The sequence below is a fragment of the Pogoniulus pusillus genome, chromosome 35 (genome assembly GCF_015220805.1).
Source record: "Pogoniulus pusillus isolate bPogPus1 chromosome 35, bPogPus1.pri, whole genome shotgun sequence".
NCBI lineage: Eukaryota > Metazoa > Chordata > Aves > Piciformes > Lybiidae > Pogoniulus > Pogoniulus pusillus.
Window position 1 is genome coordinate 4,350,361 of NC_087298.1, and position 27,609 is coordinate 4,377,969.

General features: G+C 46.8%; 1 protein-coding gene across 1 annotated transcript in view; it reads left to right on the top strand.

Moving 5' to 3' along the window:
• Positions 1-492: 492 nt before the first annotated feature.
• Positions 493-27,609, top strand: part of PAPPA (pappalysin 1) — a 223,080-nt gene continuing 195,963 nt past the window's right edge. Inside the window, exon 1 of the mRNA XM_064171661.1 lies at positions 493-1,374. Within this exon, the coding sequence (XP_064027731.1) occupies positions 978-1,374 (397 nt within the window). The 5' untranslated portion in view covers positions 493-977. The remainder of the gene's footprint in view (positions 1,375-27,609) is intronic.

The following is a 27,609-nucleotide window of genomic DNA, read 5'->3' on the forward strand; positions in this document are numbered from 1 at the left end:
CCAAGAGAGGGGGGAGAAAAAGGAATGTGTGTTTTGGACTGAACTGTGAAAGAAAGCTGGGGAGACTGCAAAAACGGGGGTGCAGGATTTTTGTCACATTGACCCATTCATCTTGGTTATCTCCTTTAAAAAAATTAAATAAGAGAGAGAAGGGAAGTGATAGGGGGAAAGAGGAAGAGAGGAAAAGAAGAGGGAAAAAAGAAAGCAGCAGAAGTGTTTGAACCTCTGGAGCTATCTGCTCCTTCAGGCTGATTGATTAGTCATGATCCCTGCAGTTTTAATGGGAATCATTCAATTGGGAAGGTGGAGCACCCTGGAGTAGATTAGCATATTCTTGTTTACTCATCTTCTGAGGGGCTTTTTCTCTTTTCTTTCATTTTGTAGAGAAGAAGGGAGGGGGGGAGGTTGGGGGGAAGGAGGGGGTTGTGGCTTATGTTATAAAGGAGTCCAAAAAAATAAATAGATTAGAGCATCTTTTGGGGGGAGGGAAATCAGTGGGTCTGAGTCTTGGAGAAAGCTGTGGGGGGTTGTTTTGGTTTTTTGTTTTGGTTTTGTGTGTGTATGTGAGAGTGTGTGTGTGTGTGTGCTTTTTTTTAAGAAGAAAAAAAAAATAAAGGGAAGAAAATCCAGCAGAGAAAAGAAGAGAGAGAGGAATTCCAGCTGTGGAAGGAATAGAGGAGAAGAAGACAGATAGAGGAGGAAGAACAGAGAAATACATTTCAACCAAGAAGGAGTTTTGATTGATTTCAATTTCTATTTGTTTTAAGGGGGTGGGGGGGGAAGGAAAAAAAAATCTATAAGCAGGAAAAAAAGAAAGAAAGAAAAAGAAAAAAAGACAAGAAAAAGCAACTGAGAAGGGTTATAAAAAGAGCAAATACCAAGAAGGGTGAACAAGAGAAGAAAGTCAAGGCAAGGAGGAGCCCAAAGCTGGCAGATCGGGAGGATTTGCAGGGGAGAAGGGGGGGGGAAGATTGGAAATGCAGCTCTGGAGTTTGCTGCTGCCTCTCGCGCTGCTCCGCACAGCCCTGGCCAGCGGAGCCGAATGTGGGATGGACGAACGCTCCCGCCGGGCGCGGAGGGAGGCCCGGCCCGGCCGCCCGCTCCCCCGCGCTGCCCCGGGCACCTGTGCCACCCGCCTGGCCCGCGGCCGGCGCTCCACGCCCGGGCTGGAGCCGGGGCATGGCCCCCGCGGGAGGCGGCAGCGGGAGGTGCCGGCCGGCCAGGAGTCCCTGAGCCCGAGCAGAGCGCTCTACTTCACGGGAGACGGCGACCAGCTGCGGCTGAAGGCAGAGATCGAGCTGCCCCGAGATGCCTTCACTCTGCAAGTGTGGCTGAACGCCGAGGGAGGACAGAGATCGCCCGCTGTCATTGCAGGTGGGTAGCTGGCGTGCCTGGGGCTGCAGCATCCCTTCCACCTCCGGGGAGCCGGCGGAGCAGCCAGCTGCAGGCGTGCGTGTGTGCAGCCGGGGCGTGTGTACAGCCAGCTGAGAAGTGCATGCAGCGGAGGTGTGCGTACACCCAGCTGTGAGGAGTGTGTGACGGAGGTGTGCGTACACCGAGCTGCGATGCGTGTACACCGAGGTGCGCGTGTGTGTGTGCAACGGAGGTGTGAGTACACCAAGGTGTGCTTGTGTGTACACCGAGCTGTGTGTACACAGAGCTCCGCGTGCGTGTCACAGAGGTGTGTGTACACCAAGGAGTGCATGTGTGTACACCGAGGTGTGTGTACACTCCGCCGTGAGAGGTGTGTGTAGTTGAGGTGTGCGTCTGCGTACCCTGGGCTGTGCGTGCGTGTAGCAGAGGTGCGTGTAGACCAAGGTGCGTGTAGACCAAGGTGTTTGTACACCGAGCTGTGCTTGTGTGCCTCGCAGCATCCATCTGCCCGGCAGTGCCTGTGGGATCACTCAGGGCTGCCTCTCTCCTGCGTGCACCGGGTGAGAGACACCGGGGCTGGGCAAACTGGCTGGAAGTGTGTGCTGGCAGGAAAAGTTATGTAAACTTTTGCATAGGCAAATGGCAGCACCCTGGGTAGTTTCTTTCTGTCTTTCTGCGTGCACGGGTTAAGGAGTAGATAGGAAAGGGAGCTCTTACGGTGGGTTTTTACCTCCTTTTCTGGTTGGAAAAGTGTAAACAGAGCGTTTGAAAGTAGCTTGTCTCTGTGTGTGTGTGCAAAGCGAGGCGTGTGCCCAGCGTGTGGCTGCAGAGGAACGCACATCTCGGGTCCCTCTGCGATTTCCTGAGTTTTATCAGCTCTTAAGTGTACGTCGCCATAGCCTTTTGAGATGCAGTGCTAGCGTGTGGTTTCCAAACTGCTATAAATGAACTTTTGGCTATTGTGAAAATCTCAGATGAATCAAATGAGTTTATAAAGTTCCCAGCCCCTCAGCACTCAGTGAGGGCTGGGACCGGCACTGCAGCCAGAGGATGTCTTGAGTATTTTTGTCTTCCCCTTAGAAATGGCAAGTGTAGCACACATGATTGTAAGGTCAAATAGCCCTATAAAATCATTTAGCACTCAAAGCAGCTACCAGGCTGAGCTGTCTGAGCTGAACAATAACGAGGAATATTGCACTTTTCTGATTTAAATTTTATGAGCCCATCATGAATTTGGGTCCTTTTCTCCGCGCTCGCTTCCCCCTCCCTCCTCCCGTCACCTCCCGCCCTCTCCCCGCTTTAGTGATAAAGTGCAGCAAAGTTGTCGTGAAATCGGATACTTTTCGGAGGGTTACAAACCCTTATAAATGTCGCCACATCCATCTTTGCTCTGAAGGAAGTCATGGAAAAATGGAAATGCCCTTAAAAAAAAAATAAAAAGGGAAAAGGAAAAGAAAACAAGTCAGAAAGCGAAATGGGTATTAGGCGGTGGGGGGAGGAAGACATGTTTTACAGTTCTTTTGGCAAGGAGATTCCCTGAAAGTACAAAGTTTCCATGTCCTAGGATGCCTTAAAGAGACAGGGAGGATTTCCCCTTTCCCTTTGACTGAAGTCACTTCCTAGCAGGAGGCAGCAGATGCTTGTGCCGGTGGCACGGCGGCTGCTCCAGCCAGCTCAGCTCGATCCCGCGGCTGCTCCGCTCAGCCCAGCTCCCTCTCCCCTGCCACTCTCTCTTCCGCGGTCTTCCCTGTCCCAGCTGCCCCATCCCTGACCCGTGCGACTGTCCTCTTGCAAGAAAAGTTGCTTAGTCCCGAGGAAAGCAGAAGCAAAGATGATCTCAGCAGTGCATTTCTTTAACTTTCTCCAGTCACAGCTGTTCTGCTTGCTTGTGAGGAGGGGACGTGGGGTGTGTGTGGGTGCTGGGGTGGGCAGGAGGTGCTGAGCATGGACTAATCGCTTTTGCCCTCCATAGCACAGGCAAATGAGTAATTTCATAGGTGAAACAGGTTATTTCTTTCTTTATTTCCCTTGACTTTCTCATAGCCCTCTGATTCTTAGTCTTAACCCCTCAAGCTGAAAGTGCTTCTCTTCTAAGTTGGGAAAAGCAGAATTTGGGTTTGCACAGATCTCATCAGTGGCAAAACTGTCAGTGTGTTTTGTAGTGTGTTTAACCCAATACCTTAGCCCCCGTGTGTGTCTTTGCTGCAAGTATCTTTAATTTGTACAACAGGGAACCTAGACAAACACACACAAAGATCATTTGTAGTAAAATACTTTAATTGGATGGGGGAGGTTGGGTTGTTGCCTGTATAAAACACTTGACCCATTTTATGCATGGAAATAACATTCCACTGTGAAAAATGAAAAGAAGTGCCCCAGTTTAGCACCATGGAGCTCACAGCTCAGCTCGGGAAGACTTTGTGATTTTTACTTTATTTTTAAGCTCCCCCCTCCCCCCCACTCCACACACTCTTGAAGAGGAGCCAGGTTTGGCTCTGTGTGTAAACACCTGGAAGAGGTCCAAGAGGAACTCACTCGGAGTATCCTCTGCACACCACAGCCTCCCAGACCTGCAGCTAGCTTAGGGAGAGATTACGCTTTCCTCAATGAGGAAATCAAGGGTTCTGGCTGCCAAAACTCTTGGCTTTCTCATTTTCACTGTTTTGGGACGTGAGAGACTCAGGAGCCCTGTTCTGCCGTTGAAGCTGCATCTGTAGGACCCCACTGAAATCAAGAGCCCTTCTGGGTGTTGGAGAGGGGGATCGACACCAGGACAAATCTGCTGACTATGCCAGAAGTGAGTTTCTCCCGAACTTCCATCCCAGTTACAAATTGGGAAACTTTGTGATGTACGTATCAGAGGGAGAGGGCAGGGTTGACTGAAGAAATCTTTTATCGGAGTCCTCTGTCTTCGTCTACTTTCTACCCCCTGCCCTCGGCCTGTATTGACTGTTCCCCTTCCACCTTTCCTGGCTGCCTTCCAAGCCGTATAGGATCTCCATGTGTACCTATAGGAGAAGCCTGTTGTGTCTGTTAAAAACCTCATGCAGGACCCGAGTTGTATCAGCTTCTCTGCCTGAGCCCTGATACAACGGAGCTCTTCTGTTAATCCAGGCTACAGGAGTTTCTGTCTGGAGCCAACTCTCCTTACGTCACCCTCTGCTGCAGTATTCAATTTGTTTTCATAAATGGCTAATTTTACAGCGTGGTTAAGTGGGTTCGTCACTGTGCTGGGCCATGTCCTGTCTCTCTTTGATAGGCAGTCCTCACTGCCAGGCTCTGCCAATTTTCACGCTGGTTGGCAGCGATGTTGTTGCTGCCCTGTTTGACTTCGCTCATATCTGCTCTGGCATTTGTCAGGGAAAGCTGCTGGGGAAGGAGAAGCCTGACCCATTGATCTGCCTTACGCAAAAAGCTCAGCAGCGGTTTCGGCGCCGGGCTCGGCTCCGCCGGTGCAGCTGCCCAGCGGAGGCAGCTCCCGGCTCCTGTGGTCTTGCGTCCCCTGCCCGGGCCACATAGTTCTTGGACAACCGCTCCTTGGATGTGCGTACCTACCACACAGCACAGTACATCCCTCTTGTAAACACACACATGTGCACATGGTATTAATCATGCGAGTTTGTGCTCTTCTCCCGAGGAGCCTTTGAGTGCGTCTCCAGTTGTGGAGGAAGGAGTTAAGGTCCAGACCCCAGTCCAGAGAGATAATCCACTTGCCGTGCAAACCTGGGCGCTTCAAAGCACCGTTGACCTTGCTTCTGGTGTAATCAAAGCTATTTCACTCCTACTGTGGAAATGTAACTGCATCCTAAGAAAGGGGATCCTCTGAGTCCCTGACAGTGTGTTTTCTGGTATATGGCTCGGGAGGCTCATGTTTTCATAGCAGTGAGATGTTGACTCTTTACTGTCTGGGAGCTGAGAGGAGCGGGATGAATGATCGGCAGCGGGAGCTGGAGTAAGAAGGCGTGCCTGCTCTGAACAGTGAGAGTTATTTGTGTTGTGTTGTGGTTTGGGCTTTTTTTTCCCTGCCTGGTTTCATTCTCCTCTGTCTCTATTCCTCTGTCTGCCAACAGAGAGCATGATCCCAACTTAATAAAGCTTCATATGTAAGGGAGTGCCTATATTTTCCCAACTTCGGTCCTTGATGAACATAAAACTGCAGCAGAATCCAAAGGGAAAGAGATGCCAAAATCAGCACAGTGGAGCTCACTTAAAGCCACAGCTTTTGCATGTAAGAGGCTGAGAAACGTCTGGGTTGGAGTCCAGTAACTGGGCAATTATAAAGGGATGTAACTGACACTGCGTAGGTCTGTTGCCTCCACAGGGTTAAGAATATATGTTTACTTTGCGGGGGTTAATTTGTTTGCCTTCTGAAGATTTGGAGCCTGATACGGGTTTAATACCCTTCAGGTAGAATTGGTGAGCTGGGTCCTGGCCCCAGGGCTGATCCTTGTAGCTGATGTGCTGGGAACTTGTCCTTTTCAACAGAGAGTTTCACTGGTGTTAAAATAACAAATGCAGCACTTTGGAGTCGTCAGCAGCCTGTTACCTTTTAATTGCCTGAGTATTCTTGTTTTGGCACTAATGAAGTGCTAGAATGAAGGACTATAGGATAAGTCATAGCTAAAGCTTGTAGTTAGATTGGTTATTTAGCAACTGTCATGTGCCAGGTCCCGAGGGATCGTAGACACAATGAGCTGAAAAGAGTAACGGCTAAACAAAAGTGCCAGGAACTTGAACACCTGTCCAGATGTTTCTTCAGGGTAATAAGCCTCCAACGCACCGTTGCTGAAGGTTACAGATAGCTGTGTGGTCTTGGCTTCCCCGTGGATGGGTTCAGTGATCAGCAACCTCTTGACTATGGATCTGGAGAAAGTTTGACTAATAGCCTGCTGATACATACATCACAGGGTGACATTTACTAAATATTTGCGTTTGAACAGCACATTTCCTTCAGCATGGAGAAGTTGGGACCAGAGTAGGAGAGTGGAAAAGAGAAAGACTTTTCTTTCTAAGATTTCCAATTTTAACCAGTCTTGTTCTTTTGACCAGTGACCCAGTAGAGTCAGAACAGCACAGGAGAAGGTTGGTTGGTTGTTTTCTTAAATCACTTACATATAGGCTGCTCTGATGAACAAATTGATGATAAAAGAAAGAGGGAAATCTGACCTTGTGTGTGAAGGATGGTAAGTTTAGATTCCTAAATGATGGGTGGTCATCTCTGCAAGCATGGAGATGTGTCCCAAGCTGAGCTCTCCTCTCCAAGCGTCATTTCAGCCTAATTTACTTCAAGCTGGCCTGTTTCAGTTAGAAAAAAACCTCATGTGAGGCAGAAAGCAAGCTGAGGGGCTGGTGTTTGGAGAGAGAGCAGGAGCAGAGCTCTCCCCAGGGGTTCGTGGAGATGTCTGGAGCAGCGCGCAGCAGAGCTGCGGTGGGCGGGCCCCGCGGTGAGGGCGAGAAGAAGCCCTTGGAGAGCCTTCGCACGCAAAGCCATCACGGAAAGGCAGCCCCGCTTGGTGATTCAGATGCCTGGAAGTTATTGCATCAGGTAGAAGCTGCTCTCCAGGTCCCCACGTCACCTCCCCCTGCGACACCATGGGAGCGTTGCAGGTGGCCGAAGGGATCCTCAGGCCATGGGCAAATCAAGCAGAGGTGGAGAGGCAAAGTGAGGGATGCACTTAAAGCCCCAATCCCAGAGGTCTCACTACAGCGACTGGGAGAGGTGATGCTGGCTCCCTGGGGACCCTGCCATGAAGGTAGGTGCCACTCACCTTTCTCATGAAGAACATAACAGGTCTCTGCTTTCAAAGCCAGCCCAAGAGTTTCTTGTTACTGTTCCATGAGCTTTGTGTTCTCATTAGCCTTTGCCAAGGGAGGGAGAGATCCTTGGCTGGGTGCATCGAACAACAGAGAGCTGAACGGCTGGCAGGCACCTCCCTGGTCGCTGGGGCCTGGATAAATGCAGCAGAGCCATGGTAGCTGGGTGGAGCAGGCATTTTTGGTGGAGAAATGCCTTCTTTGGAGCCCAGGTCTGGCTCCATCAGGACGTAGGTGCCAAATTCTTTAGGTGTGTCACAAAGAAGTGCAGACATGACACTGGCTTGAGCAGCTTTAACACAAAAGTACTGCAGGACCAATAGATTCTAGGGTGGGATGTCCCTGCCCATGGCAAGGAGGTTGGAACTCAATGATCCTTGTGGCCCCTTCCAGCCCTGACTGATTCTATGATTGTATGATTCTATGATAGGTGCTCTCAAGACCTGCAGGACTAAGTAAGTGCTTTCACTTAGGGTTTTCATTGCTCAAGTTGGCCCGAGCCAGAAAAAAAAGGAGCCAAAATATAGTGGCTTTTTTTCAAAAAGACATATTGAAAAAAACAAAAACAAACCCTTCCATGACTGGGGTCAGCTGAAATGTTCCCATATAATAGTTTTGCTTCCAATTTTATCCCTTGTTTTTTCAGCCTCTCTTTTCTTTTCTGTGATAAAAATTATAGGAGCAGAAGCAGAGAAGGGACCACCTGGGTTGCCAAATTCAGTCCCCTGCAGTGTCAGGGATATAACAGCAGATAATTAGTCCAAACATTCAGAGAATATCCACTTTGTAGGTTCTGATGTAGCACAGGGCACAGAACATTTCCCAGTGCTCTACTATAAACCAAAGATTTTTAGCTCAGTCCAGGAGTCACCAGTATAATGTCAGACAGGAAAAGAGAAGGGTAGATTGACAACATCTTAAGTACCTAAAATCCAAAGAATTGGTTTAGAGAAGTGTTAAGTATGAGAAAGAAAAACATTTGCTGGCTAAAGGTATCAGCTTTCTTATTTTCAGAAAGCGAAGAACGAATCAGGTGTTTTGACAGTTACGAAACTTCAATTGAAATTTTAAGTCAGAATATATGCCAGAACTGATTCTTTCCCACAGATAGTCTGTTTTGATTAATTTCCCTTTTTCCTGAGAAAAATATTTGATCAAACATTTCCCACCCTTCTCTGGTCTTGGTCTGCGTGGCAGTTCCCGCATCCCATCACAGGGAGAGTGACCGCGTTCACTTAGTTGCGTTTTTCCTTCTTCAAATCCTATATCCCAGATTGTTCTGAAAATGCATCAGGAAAGTCTTGTTTGATTAAACACCCCCCCCCCCCCCCCCCCCCCCCCCCCACACACACCCCTTTTTCTTTCAGCTCTATCATCTTGTCTAGTATCTTTTTTCTTCATTTCACCTCTTTCTGTAGTAGCAGATTTTCATCTAATACCATCTCTACACGATCAGGTAACACCATCTCTACACAGTCAGATAATACCGGCTCTACACAGTCAGGATCTGTTGCTCTTTGTGTGTCAACTATGCAAAAGAAATTGGACTTTTCTATTTCCTAGGTTCTAGGCATTTGCTTCAGGCATTGTTCTGGGCACAGATGACTCTGCTGTCCTTTTGGTTTGTTTATTTCCCCCAAAATAAGGCTTCTAAAACTGAAGGCGTACCTTTCTTTTGACCTTGTACTTACACTGCTTCCATGGGTATTTCCCTGCCTTGAGGTAGCTGACATCTGCATAGGCTTCTTAGTTTTATTTGACTTTTCTGTGGAGGAAAAATGCCTGCTTGTTGCTTTGCTAATTTCTGCTTGTCCCTATGCTTCTCTTCATTTTCTCTGGTGTGAGCGCGCATGCACAGTACGCACAATTTCCAAAGCACCTTTGATTTTTTTCCCCAGATCAATAAGGCATTTAAACTGCAATGATCAAGGAAGAGCAGCTTGTTTATTTCTCCACATATTCCAACACAAGTGGCAGATCTTGTAAACGGCTTTGATTTGATGTTAGTGCCTTTTATAAAGCTTACTCTCCCCAAAGCCATCCATGGAGTGAAAGAACTCATTTTGTACGCACACTCGTCCATGAAGTCCAAGTACAAAGAACATGAGCACAACTCAGAAAGGCAAATTAAAAAAGAACAAGAGTGAGCAGCTTATCCCACAATATGCTTTCTGCTATCCTTGTTCATAGTGACCAGAACAATTTGCTTGATTGGGGACTGTTCAAAGTCTGTAATGTTGCCAATACCCAGTGAGGGTGCAGTATGTGTCAGAGTTAAATCTGTGGACAAACAGCAATACAGGTCAGGTTATCCCCTGGTTGAGAAGAGGGCTGCATTCAGGTCTTAGCTTTATGCAGGCAGAAGAGATTTGATTCTAAGCCTGTTCAAAATCATTAAAAGATACCATTGACTGTGACTGACTCTGGGTTGGGCTGATTTCCAGAGAGCCTTCTGCATCCCTCCTCTACAGCCTGCACCCTTCCATGACCTTTGCAGTAACATCCTTTATTTTGCTATCCTTTCTTGCTTTGGATACAAGAGAAGACAGATTGCAAAGCCCTAGCGTCAGAGAAGTTGGCCAGGGGAAGGGGACATGTTTATTTTGGTTGGTTTTGCTATACTCTGCCTCTTTAACATCTCTTTTTTGGGTTGGAAGGGTTTTTGTGTTACTTCTGTTTTAGTGTTGGTTTATTTTTTCTGAGCACAAACCTCACTGTTCAGTTTTCAAGTTTGCTGAATGATGTAAGTGTATAACTCACCTGTACAATCTCTCCACCCTCTCTTATCACCACCACAGTCTTGGTTCTTTCTCTACTATCTGGAGTCCTCGATTCCCCTGTCTTTCCTTTCTTCCTGCTCCACACAGTCTCTGGTTTCCTTCTCCCCAGCAAGCGTGTGCCATGGATAACTCTATGCTCTCTGGAGTTCTTCATCTTCTTTTGCCACAGGAGGGTGGTAACCTCTCCTCGCCATCCAAGAGTGGCCGCCAGGTTGGTGGCTTCAGCCAAGTGGTGCTGGCAGTGCTGTGGGAGCAGAGGGCATGCAGGCTGTGTGTTTGTGTGCTCACTCAGGCATATGCTCATGCATATTTTCCAGGAACTATTGATACTGTTCTGTTTAATATCCATCCTGACGGTGCACAAACAAGAGCGAGCGTTTGTTCCCACAAAGAGAGAGTAAGGGTGAAGTGAAACTGAGAAGCAGCTGGAACTGGCCTGGTGAGGCAGCATGAGAGATGTGATACCAGCTCATGAAAGCAAAAGAATCACTGTGTTCAAGAAGATGGCCACTCTCTTGTTTGCTGATCAGCTCCTGGGGGCTGGTGGGCATTTCTTGGGGCTTCCTTTTGAGTCATACTCAGGGCTCTTGTAGCTCTTCTCCTTCCTCCCTTTTGCTGTGTTTTTGGGTTGGGTTTTTTTTTTTTTCCTTTTCCTTATCTAATTTATTGTGTCTGTATTTCCTTTAAATCACTTTCCCATATGGATTTCTCTCCTCCCTCATCTTGCTGCCTAGGAGTCTTCTGTCGTCATGCAATTGGGAGAGGAGCAGTCCTGTTCTTGACACTGAGCATCAGCTGCAAGCTCCTTTCCTCCTTCATTTTCTTCCTTGCTTATTCTCTGCTGTTAGTGTTGGAAGCATATTCACAAAGATCATCCATTGGATTGAGGAAAGAGATCTTATCACCATTGTTTTGTTTGTTTTATTTAAGACAGGGAAAGAAATGGAAAGGAAAGGCTTTCCCTGTTAGCAGTGTGACTTAGTCTTCAGTGCAGTGTTTTTTGTCCTGTACTAACATATCCTACTGCTTTTGTTTTTGTTCATCATCACAGTAAGACTGCGGTTTTGTAGTCCTGATAACTGCTCCAAAACATCCTGCTGATAGTGGTGATAAGCTCCTCAGGCATGAGAAAACACTGCCCTTAAAATCAAGGAAACCAAGGAATGGAGGGATGCTCCAGTTTGTCCAAGATGTGGCAGTGGCTGGTGACAGAGTCAGAAGCACAGCCTGGCAGGTTTAACCTTCTGTTAAAGTTTTCCTTAGGCATGCTGGCTGTTCTTCCTCAGCCTGGGCTGTTCTCCCTGAGAAGTCAACACACCTGAATTCCAGTAGGATGTTCCTTCATAGCTGCTGCTGGTTTTTCACTGGGTAGTTGCTGTGCTGAGCTAATGGTGGTGATGAAGTCTTCTACTTGATGTCACACTGGGAAAGCACTGGTGACACGAAGGATAGGTTGAAGGCAGTTGACATTTGTGACACGAGCTCTTTGGAGCTGGCAGAAAATCAGATGGTCTGGAGTCTGAGCCAGACATGTAGGTGATGCTTGAATCAGCATGAGTGATTTAATTTCTCAAATGGATCAGTGTATACAACCCACAATAGGAGAAGGAAGCAGATCTCACCAAAGCCCTGCAGTTCAGAGTGCTCTTATTTCAATTGGAACACTTTGATATTCTTGGTACATCTGCATATTGATTGATATATTGACTTGCTGAAACAGCTTATAAAATATGTAAGGTGAAACTGCTTGTCTTCCTAGGAAATGCTGGAAATCTCTCTGGGTATCTCAGGTTATTGATTAAGGGCAAAAGCAACATCATAGTTAAATCCAGACCAGGTGAGAGGCTGCCAAAGGGGCTTTGCACACAGCATGTTAGTGCCCCAGACTGTTTTTTTTGGGGGGTGGAGGGAAACTATCATCTAGTACGTACCCTTATGGCTAAAGGACCAACCTTTCTGTCAGGAGGGTCAAAAGGGAGATTGTACATCACACAATCCATGTGATTTTGGTCAGAATTCAGCAGCATCCGTGCTTGTGAAGTCTGAGGTGCTGAGGTTGAAATCTGGAGCTTGCATTAATTGTGGAATCATAGAATCAAGCAGGTTGGAAGAGACCTCCAAGCTCATCCAGTCCAACCTAGCACCCAGCCCTGGCCAATCAACCAGACCATGGCACTAAGTGCCTCATCCAGGCTTTGCTTGAACACCTTCAGGGATGGCAACTCCACCACCTCCCTGGGCAGCCCATTCCAATGCCAATCACTTTCTCTGCCAACAACTTCCTCCTAACATCCAGCCTAGACCTCCCCTGGCACAACTTGAGGCTGTGTCCCCTTGTTCTATTGCTGGTTGTCTGGAAGAAGAGCCCAACCCCACCTGGCTACAGCCTCCCCTCAGGTAGTTGCAGACAGCAGTGAGCTCTGCCTTGAGCCTCCTCTTCTGCAGGCTGCACACCCCCAGCTCCCTCAGCCTCTCCTCACCAGCTATGTTGCCGTTCTCTGTACGCATTCCAGTATCTCCACATCTCTCTTCAATTGAGTGGGCCAGAACTGGACACAGTACTCAAGATGTGGCCTGTCCAGTGTTTGGTATAGGGGAAGAATAACCTCCCTTGTCCTGCTGGCCACACTGTTCCTGATCCGGGCCAGGATGCCACCTGGGCACACTGCTGTCTTACACTGCACCTGCATTCTGGGCAGAGAGAGCAGCCTCTCTGAGGCACCTTTTATCAGTGTTGCTTTAATGGGAATTATTTTCAGCATAAACTGGACATGAATTGGAAGCCTCCTGTGCTGTGGCTTATGAATGGAGATGTTGAGGGAGAAAAGGAGTACTGGGAGAAGAAGCAAATATTAACTAAATGCATTACACACACTATTTTGAAACTGTTTTGGCAGAGGGAAGGACAGGCAGCACAAGCCAGATTCTGCTGTTGAACACACCAGTGTAAACCTCGAGTAACTCCTTTGGAGAGGAAATCAGGGGGGCTGCTGCAGACCTGTGAACATGTCGAATCCGGGGCAGACCCAGAGCACTTGCAATGGGGAAAATGAACAAGCCGAGCAGAGGATGTCATGGAGAGCAACCTGGTTTCATTTGGGTGTGTAATGGTTATGGTGATGCAGTGGGAAACGTTTGTACAGTGTGGAGCTGGTTTTACTCTTTGGAGCATTTTCTTCATATACCTGTCTTAATCCCTGCAGCCTGTGAAATTAGGCCATACCCCAGCTTTACAGTGAGCCCTTTGTGTTTCTAGCAACAAACACTTCTGAACTCTACTCTCCAGTCTTGTGGCTCTAAACTTCTTCACCTCCTCCCATACTGTCCCATATCCAGCAATAATATTCCCTCCTCTGTTTATAAACAAACAGCCTCAGAGGAAGCTCACAGGAAGGAAAGTTAGTTAATGAAAATGAACCACACACTCAGGTCCAGGCTGTGGGTTGGAGCCAGCAGCATTGCTGGATGTTTCCTGCTCTGCATCTGCTTGTGAGTTTCTTTGATGAGAGAAGTCTGCCTAACTGTGCATCTCCTTCTTCTTTTCCCTTTGCCACAGAAAACATGAAAAAAGAGGGAATGATGTTACAGTCTCACTTTGCTTTGAAATCAGTGTGGACAGCCCAAGGTGGCTTCAATGAATGTGTAGAATTTCTTCTTGATAAATCCAATGGTTTTCTCTTTATTTGTTCCTCCCATTTTTTCCTCTTTTTTTTTCCTTCCTTTTCCCTCTTTTTCCCCCCCTCTTCTTTTTTCTCTTTCTTTTTTTCCTCTTTTTCCCCCTCTTTTTATTTCCTCTCTCTTTTCCCTCTCTTTTTTCCTCTCTCTTTTTTCCCCTCTCTTTTTTTCCCCTCTATTTTTCCTCTCTTTTTTTCTCCCTCTCTTTTTTCCTCTCTTTTTTTCTCCTTTTTTCCTCTCTCTTTTTTTTTCTCTCTCATTTTTCTTCTGTCTTTTTTTTTTCCAACACTAAAATGTAGATTGCTTTTGAGTTGCTCAAAGGATGTGAAAGGACTAAATTAGTCCAAATGATGATTATCCTACTGTAGTAGGATACACCTGTGTTGGACATCGCTCTCACAGAACCACCAGGTTAAGGAGGTAGGAGCAAGCAGGACCCAAGGAAGTAGATAACACAAGACTGTGTCCTTGCTGTAAGCTCTGGAGCAGGAAGCACATAGGCATGGTAATAGTGCTGTCAACTGAAAAACAGAAGGGTTTAACTTGCTCCAGAAGATCCCCAAACCCCCTTACAGCAGAGGAAAAAACTAGAAAAAAAAGAAGTCCACTTTCTTATGACTGCTCCTGGGGTGTGCCTGCAGTACTGCACTTTGGTGGTCTCAAATGGGAAGTGAGGGTAGTAGGTGTTTGTTTCTTTCCAGGAGATGCTGGGAGCCTCTAAAAAGGCTTTTTGGCTCTATAGAATGCATGGACAGATTATCCAATCAGGAAAAGTTCTGACAGTGGGGGAGGCAGCACTGGTCAGGGCTGTGGTTCCTCACTTGTGCAGAGGGGTGGAATCTGTGCAGCATTCAAGGCACCATCTCAGGCTCCCACTCTTCCATAAGGAGAGCCTTTGGAACCTGGGAATAAGAGAATTTTTACAGATGTAACAGATGTGGGAGTTGTGGCCCAGTGTTTAGTTCTAACAGCCTTGAAGATTTAGATGTATTACAAAAGGTCTCTGGTGCTGGCAGAATTACCTTAAAATGTGATGGTTTAAAACAGTCTTATCTGTTGCTTTTTGTGGAAAGAGCAATTTCTCTTACTGTACAAATATTTTCTGTCATGTAATTAATAGCCTTGTCTGTAAAGCTATCCCAGTGTGGTCTCTCCACCTCCCACCCCACAAGGGGAGGAAGGCAATCAGAAATGAGCGTTTTCTATTCCAGTGGGCACAAAGTTTATCAGTTGTTGCACAATGCCTTTGCCTGTGCAGAGATTAAATAAAGAAGGGGGCTGGGGGTGGTGGTGATGAGTGTGGACCTGATCCTGGTGAGCTTACTCCAAGAGTTCTAGAATGGCTATCAGCAGTTCCTCCAAGAAGGAAAATTGAACGATTCATTCTTGCTCTTTGAAGAGCTGGGAATTAATGAAGAGCAGAGCAGTATCTTCTGCTCTTTGCAGTGGGAAAGACTGGAATTCCCCAAAGCCCTCTTGCTAGAGATGGTCTAATCAGAGTGTTTACATCCTGTGTCTCACTGGAGGCAATGCTCAAACAGGGGTGGTCTTCAGAGATACTCTGGAGTAGCAGGGGTTTGTTTTATTTTGAACATCAGCATACCACCACTTTTGCTGTGAGATGGCCACCTCCAAACACCTGCAGGCTCCATAGAGCAGGCCAGAGAGGGAAGCAACAGCAGCTGCATCTCACAGAGACAAAATGATGCTGTGAGGGGTCTGTGTATCTCCTCCAAATGCTTCTGCTGTGTTGGGGTTTGGCAGCAAAGGTGGGATAGGAGCACATGATTATCACAGGCTCACAGGATGTCAGGGGTTGGAAGGGACCCAAAGAGATCAAGTCCAACGCTCCTGCCAGAGCAGGACCACACGATCTAGCTCAGGTCACAGAGGAGCACATCCAGACAGGCATTAGAAGTGTCCAGAGAAGAGATTCTACAACCTCTGTGGGAAGCCTGTTCCAGTGGTCTGTGACCCTTAAAGTAAAGGTTCCTTGTGTTGAGGTGGAACCTTCTGTGCTGCGGCATAATTATGGAGGAAGACACCTTGCAGTGGTAAGAAGATGAGCCCTGGACCAAACTCTGCCTCCAGTACAGATGGCAGAGGAGCCAAGGACCTTTCTGCCCCAACTGTGTATTTTGTCTCATGCTGTGAAAACCAAACTGTTGAGGTGAACAGTTTTTAGCCCTCCAGTGCTTAACAAGGCAGAAAATGGAGAGGTTTAAGATTCAGCTTGACAGGATGCTGGACCATCTCATTTAAATTCTACTGTTGCCTAGAAAGATTGGACCAGGTGATGCTTGGGGTCCTTTCCAAACTGAGAGGCCTTGAGCACAAGCCCTATGAGGAGAGGCTGAGGGAGCTGGGATTGGTTAGCCTGGAGAAGAGGAGGCTCAGGGGTGACCTTATTGCTGTCTACAACTACCTGAGGGGTGGCTGTAGCCAGGGGGAGGTTGCTTTCTTCTCTCAGGTGGCCAGCACCAGAACAAGAGGACACAGCCTCAAGCTAAGCTGGGGGAGATTTAGACTTGAGGTGAGGAGAAAGTTCTTCACTGAGAGAGTCATTGGACACTGGAATGGGCTGCCCAGGGAGGTGGTGGAGTCGCCGTCCCTGGAGCTGTTCAAGGCAGGATTGCATGTGGCACTTGGTGCCATGGTCTAGCCTTGAGCTCTGTGGTAAAGGGTTGGACTTGATGATCTATGAGGTCTCTTCCAACCTTGGTGATACTGTGATACTGTGACATTCTGTGATTGTGCGATATGAAACGGGAGTGCTGTGTTTCAGGAGACAGAGGGAAGGAGGATGAACATCTCTTGCACCTATATCAACAAACCAACACTTTACTGCACAACTCTATGTCTGCAGCGGGCCATAAACATTGACTCAGGATCTAAGCCTGTGTTCAGATCGATTTTTTGGTTTTAACCCACCCACCCACCCCCCCTCCCTTCGGTATCTTCTGGAAGTGTGTCGCAGAGGGATATTCTGCCACCTATGCCAATTGTGGCACAGGGGAGAAATTAATGTGAGAGGATATTTTATAACAATATATAGATTTATTAACTTCAATATTTCAACTCTCACAACCCCCAACCACTGAACTTTAGTATTGATATTTGTTCTACATGGTTATGAGGACATTATGGGAATATATCAAACATCAACTATTATAACAACTAGCATACATTCGAGCTATTAACAGAGAGAGTTTTCCCCGTGGCTTAATGCCACTTGGGGTCTATATACTACTTGCCCAGCAGAGTGGGCTGAAAACTGGCAGGAGGCAATAGAAATTTCAGAGGCATTAATTTACAATTCTGATTAATCAATAATCACCCTCCAGGGCTATGTCACAGCCTATGCCTAGTGTCCAGTTCTTCAGGGTCTCTGCCTGTGGACTTTGAGGCTGGAATCCTTTGGCTTCAGGGGAAATGACAGTCTCTGACCTTATGCTGCTGGATTCTTCTGGATGCTCTCTCCAGGGATAAGTAGGCAGGATGTCAGGTGCAGAGACAGGATTCCATGCAGTCTGAGCATGGGTCCAACACTGGCTACTCAGGCTGATCGAATGCAGGCAGGAAAGCAAGCAATGTGGGGGAGCAAGCACGTGAGCCTGTGTACCCCTACTTATTGAATGTGGGTAGAGAATTAATAGCCCATTGGCCACCAAAATGACCAATCAGGTTGGCAGTCAGCCAAACCTTACCGTACCAGGCAAAAGCTGCAGGCCTGGACTCCAAATATGGGAATCACATGGGCCTAGCACTAGGCAGGCACGAGCTGGGCGCGTGGGAGCTTACACAATCAGGTGTCCTGGGCAACTGACTTTATGGCCCCGGTCTGTTGTGCCCCTTTGTGCTCGTTTACCCCTGGTGCAGGCAGAGAGACATGTCCAGGCAGGGCAAGGCATAGATAAGCCTATTTTCGGACCTACAAGCCCTCCACCACAAAGTGATGCATTTCTGCTCCCCATGCAGAGGATGTGCTGTGCCTCAGCGAGGAGGATGCACGTAAGTAGGCAGCGTGGCCAACATTCTCCCAAACCCAAGCAATCCAACCAGCTGTTCAGCAGGGATGTTATTTATTGAGGGCTGCCAATGTGTTCAACACATGGTGTCCTCTGCTCTGACGAGCTCGCAGAGCCTGGCTTTTATGGGCTTTCTCTGACACTTGTCAAGCACTGGTGACAGGGCAGGCCTGAGGAGGCACAGGGGCTGTGGGAAAATTACTAGAGAAGGGCATTGCAACAAGATGTTCTGCGAGGGAAGGAAAGAGAGATGAGCTGCCAGAGAAGAAAACAGGCGGTTGCGAAGGGTAGAGGTTTCCTTTTGGCTGGTGGTTTGGGGAAGAGAGGAGAGATTTCATTCAGTGATGAATGAGTTGCTTTGGGAAAAAGAAAGGGTGTTTGTTTCAGCAGTGATGGAACTGCTGTGTGAGAGAGAGGCAAGCAAGCTCCCTCTCCTGATAAGCTGCTCATTTTGTGGCGTAGTGGTTGAAGGTGCAAAGGTGGCTCTGGGATTTTAGTTCCCGCTTTGCAGTTGCTCTGAGGTGCCTTCATCTCTGTCCTTTCCCTTTGTGAAGGTGGAATAACGATTCTCAGCAGCCCTTAGAGAGATGCTGTTTGTAAGGATGAGGTAATATCATCAGAGCAGCGCTTTGATCACGTCTGATGCTGTAAATGGCAAATGTCACTCTATTGTACCAAAAAGAGCTGCTCAGCTCAGCAGTCCTCTTAGCCAGGGTCGTGCTAGGTCCCTGCTGCACTGTGCTGCGCTGAAAGCTGAGGCTGTGGAATGCCAAAGAGACAAAAAGACAGAGGCATATCTTCACCAATCTCCTGTTTATCTGTTTGTCCCATCTTTTCTCTCTTGGCTTGTGTAAGCTCATATTCATGAGTGTCACAGGTATTTCTTTTCCCCTACTGAAAAACAGGGCTGTTGCCTGAACAATGTTGCTCTGGCCACATTCCCTCCTGTTCAGCACGAGGTGATCTTGGCTCTTTACTAGTTAATATTTTCTGTCAACAACCTGCAAGAAAACCTAAAATCAGTGCTGGTAAAATTTGCAGATGTTGCAGAGCTCAGGGAGTGGTAAACAATGACCAAAACAGGACTCTCATTTGGGTGTTTTCAGAATCTGAGAGCATGCAAACAGTAAAGCCAAATGTGAAGTCATAGATATAGGAAGATGGGCAGCAGGTCATATGTAAAGGCTGGGTGGTGGGGGAAGGGTCTTTCACCTGGAAGCTAAATGTGTAGGAGTAACTGCCCGGTGGAAGAGATAAAGCATGTCAATGTGAGCTGCCAGGGTGATGCTGTGGCCAAAGGTTTAAAGTCATCCTTGGCTATGTAAACAAGGAAGCATTGAAGAGGATCGGGGAGGTTGTGTTATCCTTGTAGTGACGCAGGAGTAGCTGCTGATGAAGTACTTGTCCTGGTCTGGTGTCCAGAGTTTAAGAAGGATGTTGTGTGAAAGAGGATTTAGAGGGGGAAAAAAAATTAACAATGACAATAATTATGTGATTTGTAGCAAGCCTTTTGCAGTGCTTGACCCAAAGAAGATTAAGAGGTGGCTTCATCATTATGATCTCTGAGTATTTGTTTGAGGAATATTAAGCTGATAATTCGAGGTTGGGAATCTAGTAGCAGATGATAGGTGTAAATCCAGTAGATGCCTACAGAGACTAAGCAGCTTCAGAACAGAGAGAAAATGGAGGAGTTTAGCCCTGAGAGTAGTCAGTCATTGAAATAACCTTTCTGAGTAGAATGATGGAACATCTGTCACCAGAACTCTAAAATACAAGTTCAGGGTTTTTCCACATCACAAGTTCTTTAAAGGAGGAGTTGATTCAGTCCCCACCCATGTTGTGTCTTGCCTGCTTCTAACATCAGGTGGGTCTGGGGTCCTCAGCTATCAATGTAAAAATAGCTGACACCAAGAGCAAAGCACAGGTAGCAGGAGGATGCTGATTTCCTTTGATTCTCCAGTGTTTGGATGGATTCTCCTTGACACTGGCAGGATATTTCTAGCTCTTTGTAGGGTCTCCTGGACGTCACTGTAGTTGAATTGTCAGGCTGACTTTCATGTGCTGCTTAGATGTTGTCACCTTTAACTAGCAACAGCTTGGCTTTCCCCCTTCAAAACAGTCCAGTGTGTCCAGCCAGTCTGAAGACAAACAGAAAAAGAAGGCTGATTTTTTTTTCTCGTTGAAGGTAGTAAAAGTTTTAATGTTGGCTTCGACCAAGCCAAGAATTTACCTTCAGATTGCAAGCTCTGGGGAGCAGAATCAGGATTTCCCTCTGGAAGCTGGAATATTGGCAGGGCCAGGGCTGTGGAGCTGTCAGAGCAGACGTTCATTAAAAACAGAAGATGTGAACGAGATAGCTTGGGGTTACTTCTGCCTCTCGTCTCCTTGCTGGGTGGTGGGTCTCAATCTCGGGGCAGAAGAGCAGTCCAGAGTGGTGGGTAGGCTGTATGCTGAAATGATGTCACTCCTGTGACTTTGGCTGAGCTGCAAACAGAAAATAAAGACCAAAGCCTCACTGAAGGTAATTAGTGTTCCGCGGCAGGATTTTGTTTCATTTGAGCCATCCCCAGCTAGAGCCTGTTCCTCAAAATCCCAGCTTAAGCCAAGTGCTCAAAATGCAGCAGTCTGCTGCCTGAAACCCATGTGCAGATGTGTGCCTGGGCTGTGCACAGAGGAGGCAGTACATGTGCATGCTGTTTTGTTAGTCTTCACTTCTTTGGTTCCAAATTTAACCAGAAGTGGAAGGGCTGAAATAACACAAGGAAGGTTGGACATATGATATTTCCTGCTGCTCAGCTAAACACAAGAATTGCCAAAAATTTTCCAAGGTAGCTTGTTTCTTTTACATTTTTCTCCCAGTTCTGCAGACTTGAGAAGGTCAATTACTTCTGAGAAGCATTTGACTTTGGCAATGCTTACGGAAAGCCAAGTAGAATTATGACCTCTTGGAGGTTTGCCCATCGCTGTCCCATCTTGTCCTTTAAGAACTAGAGGCTGAATTTTCAGCAAAGGCCTTTGGTTTAATAGGTGTGAATTTGTTTCTGTGTGCTCCTAAGCTCTTGTGAGTATCTGTGTGAGGACTGCCTTTTAGATGTCTGTCTATGTGTGCTCACAGATATCAAGTGATCACTGATATTTGCTGTGCACAAACACAGGCTCAGGTATTTCCAGGAGGAAAATCATAGCAAAACAAATGGAATTGGATTCAAACTGAGCAGAAAAATAGAGCTCTAAAATTATATACTTCTGGTTAGTATGTGGTGACTCCAGCCTATCTGGAATGCATACTCTAATAGCTATATCACGTTAGAAAGGCAGGGTTGGGTTTTTTTTTTCAGCAGGATGTTTCCTAGAAAGCAGAAATATCTCTGTGGTTTCTGTATGGGTTTGGAACTTGTATGCAAGTATGGAACAGGGAATTTGAGGCATGAAATAGTCATGATTAGAGAGAGCTTAGATCCCTTTCAAAGCGACAGCAGAAAACAGACAGGATCAGTTCCCTCCTGCCTGCTGTTGCTGTGTGCCGGTCTGGGCGTCCATGGGAGTTGGTTCTTTTAAGGTTGGTGAGCTCCTTGGTTATTTCTGTCAGGACAGAAAAGATGCAGTCGTATGGGAAAGGCAGACTCAGTGAGATAGTTGAGTCTGGATAAGATCTGAGATATTTTTACAGTAAGATACTTAATTCTCACTGCAGCCAAGACCTTGCTTGGTGTATATCAGTGTAAGTGCACTGCAACTGCTCCGTTTTGCACTCACAAAGTATCTGCCCAAGAATGTTCTCAAAATCCAATTAAATAACTAGAACTGTTTCATGTGGAAATGCCCCTCAATTACAAAGACAAGCCTAAGCTATCATGATGTGATTTTTACAGTCTCCTCGCAGGGTGCCCTAGTTTGCATTCATGGAATTTTTGGGTTTTGTTTTGTTTTTGTAATAATGTGGATGTTGGCCATCTGTCTGATCCTGCAAAGGTTGTAAGGTTGTCCCTGCTCCCCAGGTCCTCTTCCCACTCCCTCATTGATCATAATGTTTGATTTAGGTGCCACTAGATTTCCTCCTTTGTTCTCTAGCCCTAACCTACCTCCCCCCACAACCACACATGCATTGTGCAATGGTGTAAAAGCTCTTTTCTCTGCAGCTGGGAGTAGTAACTGCTCAGCTGGCTCCAGTGCTGCCCTAAAGCTGCTGTAAAGGTCAGAGACAAGGGAATTCTAAAAAGCAAAACAAGCTGTGTTGTTGTCCCCCTTTCAGTCCTGGCTGTGTATTTTGATCAGCGCCACAGCGGTCTCAGGCATAGACCTCCATTTCTTGCTGCTCCACGTTTCTGGCCATGGAAGGGGTTCTGCAGGACAGCATCCTGGGCAATTTTCCAGTAGTCTAGGGGCCTGGCTGCTCTGCAGCTGATTGACTTGCAGTGCTTGTCAGGCACAAAGCACATTGTGAAAGGAAATGCCATATTGAACTCCCAGTGAGCTGATGGGTATTGTGCACGGTCATCTGATGGCACAGATGTGCCCCTAATAATCCTTCCAGGAGAATGTTTCCTCCTGGGATGCTCTGGCCATCTGATCTGCTCTGAGGTATGCTGACCTATCTTGACCCAGTTTATGATCAATTCTCTCTCTGCTATATTCCAAAAGAAGCCAGAAATGCCACTTTATCATCTAGATTGCCTGGAAGCTGTGGTACGTACGTGTCTTTTCCTTCCGTAGCAGATACTCTGTGTTTACTCTCACCTCTTGCAAACAAGAGGGAAGCCACTCCACATTAGCATGCACAAATTTCTTTGTAGAACTTTGATAGCTAATCAGTATTTGGCTGATAGTGCAGGAAGGAGGAGGAGGAGGAGATGTGGCAGCATAGGTAATGTATGTTCTGGCCAGCACGTACATTCACCTGTGCATGCAGAGCGCCCCTTCTGCTGCTCTGCCACTGTATTTGTGTCCTTTTTTGTTGCAGGTTTGTGTGTGCATCCAGTTTTGTGTGTGTTGTGCAGGCTCCTGGGGAAGTTGGATGGTTTTCATGTGTGCCTCTTGATATGTACCCTTGTGTTTTGCAGCATCTGCTTTCAAAGTGAGAGGGCTGCTAGTGGTGGGTTTCTCTGAAGGTGAATACCTGCCTCAGCTACAATGGGGTGGTTAATCCATAACCTGGTTCTGCTGCTCAGCTGGCATAGATAAGCTTGGAAGTGGAGAGGTGTGTTAAGGTCCCTTGGAGCCAAACCAACAAGGTTACTGAGCTCTTTCCATTCCCTGGATTTGAAGGGTGCCTGAGTTTTCATAAACATTAGATTTGGTGGGCCACACTAGAATGTCTGAAACTGGTAACCCCCAACCTGAGTTCTTGTCTGAATCAATCCTGAATTAAAGCCTCCCACATTTGTGACAGACACCAGTGGTTCTCTGAAGGAATATGCTGATGGCTGCAGGGTTTATGACTTAGTAGTTTCCAGGGGAAGCCTGCCTGGACTATCTTAATACACGTGTCTGCGTGTGTTATGGTTCTCGCTGATAACATGGACACATACTGACTTTCCAAGCTTCAACCAAGAATACTCAGTTGTTTTTGAAACAAGGCAGGAGATACTGTGTAGAGATTAGAAAATCCTTACCCTTGTGCTCTGGAATGTTCCCATGGTCCCAGACTTTATAGAAGGGACCCTTGTGAAGGATGTGCTTTTTGCTATCCAACTAGAAGCCCACCTAAACCTAGTTCTTAGATCATAAACAGCCAGTTTGTTAACCAAGTACCAGTCTCCACTGGTTCTGCAGCTTTATTGTGAAATGCTTGGGGAGATCTAGATAAGAAGCCAACCTTCCCACTAGTGCTTGTTTACGCTGACACTTAGACAAAAGAGCCCTTGCAAAAGCCAGTACCCAGTCCAAGGATGACCCTGCCACAATACTACAAGGACTGAAGCTCACTGCTCTGTGCCATCTGCTTATGCAGTGTTGTGTGTTCACTTACACCTCAAAATCCCCACAGCCTAATAATTTCTTGCTAAGCCCAGCCTAGCAGGTCTTTTTGCAGTAAGCTCTTCTATACTGTTAGTGGGTGTACTCTCACAATAGGCTCAGTGAAGTGTCACTAATATGATTGTCCATGCCAGTGGCTGCTCTGTTGCAGCCTACATGATTTTGTTATCAGAAGGGAAGGATTTATGTAATGTTCATAACTAACCAGCCACTACAAATTTGTGCTTTGCTGTTTTGACTGTTCTCACCTCCCTGTTTTCAGACTTCAAGGTAGCTGTGGAGCATATGAGTGACTGGGAATTTCAGAAACAGTACAGCATGTATGTGCAATTTAATGCTTAATTGCAATGAAATAAAGAGAAGAGGAGGCTCAGGGGTGACCTCATTGCTGTCTACAACTACCTGAAGGGAGGTTGTAGCCAGATGGGGGTTGGTCTCTTCTCCCAGACAACCAGCAATAGAACAAGGGGACACAGTCTCAAGTTGTACCAGGACAGGTCTAGGCTGGATGTTAGGAGGAAGTTGTTGCCAGAGAGAGTGATTGGCATTGGAATGGGCTGCCCAAGGAGGTGGTGGAGGCTCCGTCTCTGGAGGTGTTGAAGCAAAGCCTGGATGAGGCACTTAGTGTCATGGTCTAGATGACTGGCTAGGGCTGGGTGCTAGGTTGGACTGGATGAGCTTGGAGGTCTCTTCCAACCTGGTTGATTCTATGATTCTATGATATTGCAGAGAGCCTTGGGCCAAATTCTCAACATTAAATAGGCATAGCTTTATCAGACTCTATTTCTGCACTAAGATCTTGTCTTCCACATAAAAAAAAATCTAAAACCTCTGTCTTGTCTCAGATCTGAGTCGTGTTGGATAGCTTGTAAATATCTGGTGTGAATTCAGCTAGATGGACAGCAGCAACAAAGATTCCCTTTTTGCTTTCTTTAGTACATTGCCACCTGAGTGAGGCTCAGGTGGTTTCCTTGGGCCACTCTTTGTCTCAAGGGGTGACCTCAGGAGGCCTCTTATAACGGTGCTGGAAATGATATAGACAGAGATGCTGCCTTAAGTACTCTGAACTTTGAATTATTTAACTATTGTGGAAGGAAGTGGGGGCTGGGGGAAGCATGGCAAAGGAAAGGAGAGATTATTTCTTCCCTTTGTAAAACTATATTGGGTTCAACGTCACACCATGAAATATCCAGCGCAGAACTCAAGGACTGCTCCAGTGGATCTTCGCTGACTTATCCAATTGCATGGAACATGGGGATACTTAACCCAAATCTGTCGGGTTTAATTATTTTCCTCTGGACAGATAAAAGCTTTCTATAGGTTCCTGTAGAATATTTGCTCTTTCAAGCGTTCCTCTGTGCTTTGATACTAAACGATTAAAGCATGCTAAAGAAAAAAAACAGCCCCAACCTTTAGCTCCCTGTTCTTGGGCCCCCTGACTGCAGCTTTGATTGTTGACCTAAATTCCCCTTTCATAACTGAGTCCTGTCACCTCTGGTTGGAGTCTCCCAGCCAAACAGGCACGGCCAACTTTCAGAAGTGCAGGGCACTGTTTTCCGTTCTGCCTTGCGCGGCTGTGACGGGCTCCACAGCACACCTGATGTGTTCAAAGTCAGGCTGACCTCCTGCTTCCCCTTCCCCCAGCCTCACCCTCCTGGAAAGGAAAGCATAACAAGGCTTCTTTTTTTTCCCCCCCTTTTTCTCCTTTTGCTTCCCATTGCTCAGCAAAATGAGGAAACTTCCGTCCTAGAGAATGACATTCGCAGGTAGTTCTGTGGCTGCTTAGCAGGGAGGCTGCTGCGAGCCAGACGTGAGCAGGGCGCTGAAGGGAGGGAGGGAAGGAGGGAAGGAGGGAGGGAGGTCTGGCGTCTGTTATTGATAATATTCAAGTGGATTAGAGCAGCTCGCAGGGGCTACTTCGGCCTCTCCCCTTTCAAACTCTGCCCACGGTGCTACTGATGACTCCAGCAGCTACAGCCTCTAGCTGTGAGTTCCCATTTCTCTGTGGCTGCTGCTGATAAACATCTGCTCCCGTCTCAGCCTCAGGAGCGTGGCTACGGGAGGGCCTCCGGTACTCACCCAGGACTTTGTTCCACAAGCTCAGCAGCTGATGCTGCACGCTGGGCTCCTGCTGCCAAACCCTGTCAGGCACACAGTAGTCACACGAGGATGTGATTCTATCAAGGTCCCCGGCAAAGCCCTGGGGATGTGAATTATACACTGGCTTAGGTTAGGGTCTCCTGGAAGAAGACAGGGGCACAGTTGTGTATGGGAGCAGTTGAGGATGAGTGGCCAGAGAGCAGAGATTTCACATGTCAAGCACTGACAGAGACTGTATTTCTGGTTTTCCACGTTTGGCTTTTGACCTCTGGCGTTTGATTTTCCAGCTTTCCCTGCTCTTGATGCCTAGGAATTTCCTTCTCCTATAAGGGACAAACATCACGGGGCCAGAGGGAGCCTGGTGGGCCATCAAAGGCTGTCTCTGACCATGCACACAGGAACGTGGCATCTCACACTGCTCAGGCACTCCTCTAGGGTGACTCACCCCTTTGTGGGAAGAGAAGGTTACCAGTGCCTCTTACTGGAAAGCCAGCTAGCACCTCTTCTCTTTTTTTTAGTGAAAGATAATGTTGTAAGCCCTTGGGTTTCAAGAACAGAACAGGGGAAAAACCATCCAGGCTCAGGATTTAGAAGGGCTGTCAGTGTTCTTCTCAGCTGTAGCTCCATCCCTTTCTTAGCAGCTCAGGGCAAGCAGAAGTGAGGAAAACTGTTTGCTGCTGTATGAAACTTGTACATATTTTTTTAATCTAATTGCTGTGGGGAAAACAAACATCAGTTTTATTTCACACCATTTCTTGGCTCGGAAACTTCAGGCATAGTCGCCAAATTGCGGTTTTACAGTCACTGGGCTTGAGTCTCATTTACCATGAGGCCTCTTTACACCACTCTTGGTTTGTTAAAGGATATGAAGTAGCTAAAAATGTCCTTCACCACATTATTGTAAAGCATCCTGAGTGTAAATGAGAATCTAAACTCTGTATGTTTTTTCATGTAAATGCTGGTTGCGGTCACAGCTGAACTTGGAAATTTGGAGTGTCAACCATTGTGATTTTGCTCAAGACCAGCCTTGTTTGGGGTAAAAGAGGCCTCTTCTTGTTTAAAGTGTTCTTAATTACGTCTGCAAAATAACTCATGGCCATGGAACCTTTTACTAAATTGAAGTAAATTGTGAAAACAGCAAATTATTCAGTTTTCAGAAGTTCTGGCAATTATTTCTCGTGTCCCTCTTCCAATAGCTTTGCCCTTATTAGCTGTCATAGAAGAAGTAATAAATTCTTTTATTATGACATCCCAAGTCCCAGCTGAAATTAGTTTCATTGTGCTGGGGACAAAACAGAAAAGTGACACTCCCTTAGCCAGAGGATTCTTAGTCTGCAGCCAAAAGTAAGCAAAGGATTGGAAAAGTAGGTGCAGCCTATAAGCAAAAGAAGGTCATCAAGAGCTGGTAGGACTTTGCAAGTTATAGGGAGTGTGGGTTTCTTATCCCTTTCCTCACTCTTTTTCTCCTAAGAATAAAGCAAGTCTTGCAGCTGAAGGGCTTGTGTTCAGTCCATCTTTTCATCAGGAGTTGGATGTCTGTAATAGTAAAAGTTTGAGAAAAGAATCCTGTACGTGGCACATGGATTCAGTAATGACCTCTGCCCTAAACTAGAAAATGTAAGGAAGTGGCATAGTAGACTGTTTTAGCTCAGCAGCTTTCATAGTGGCATCTTCAGCGGTGTCCCTATTGTCACTGGGTTTTTTTGTCTTTTTCTGCCCTCCTTTGGCTCTCTGTAAACCTTGAATTGGTGGCAGCTGTTTGAGCCAAACTCAAGACACGTTGCATCACATCAGGGTTTAAATGCTCAAAGGCAAGGGAGGATTGCTACTATTCTGTAGTATTCCTCCAGCAGCTCCCTCTG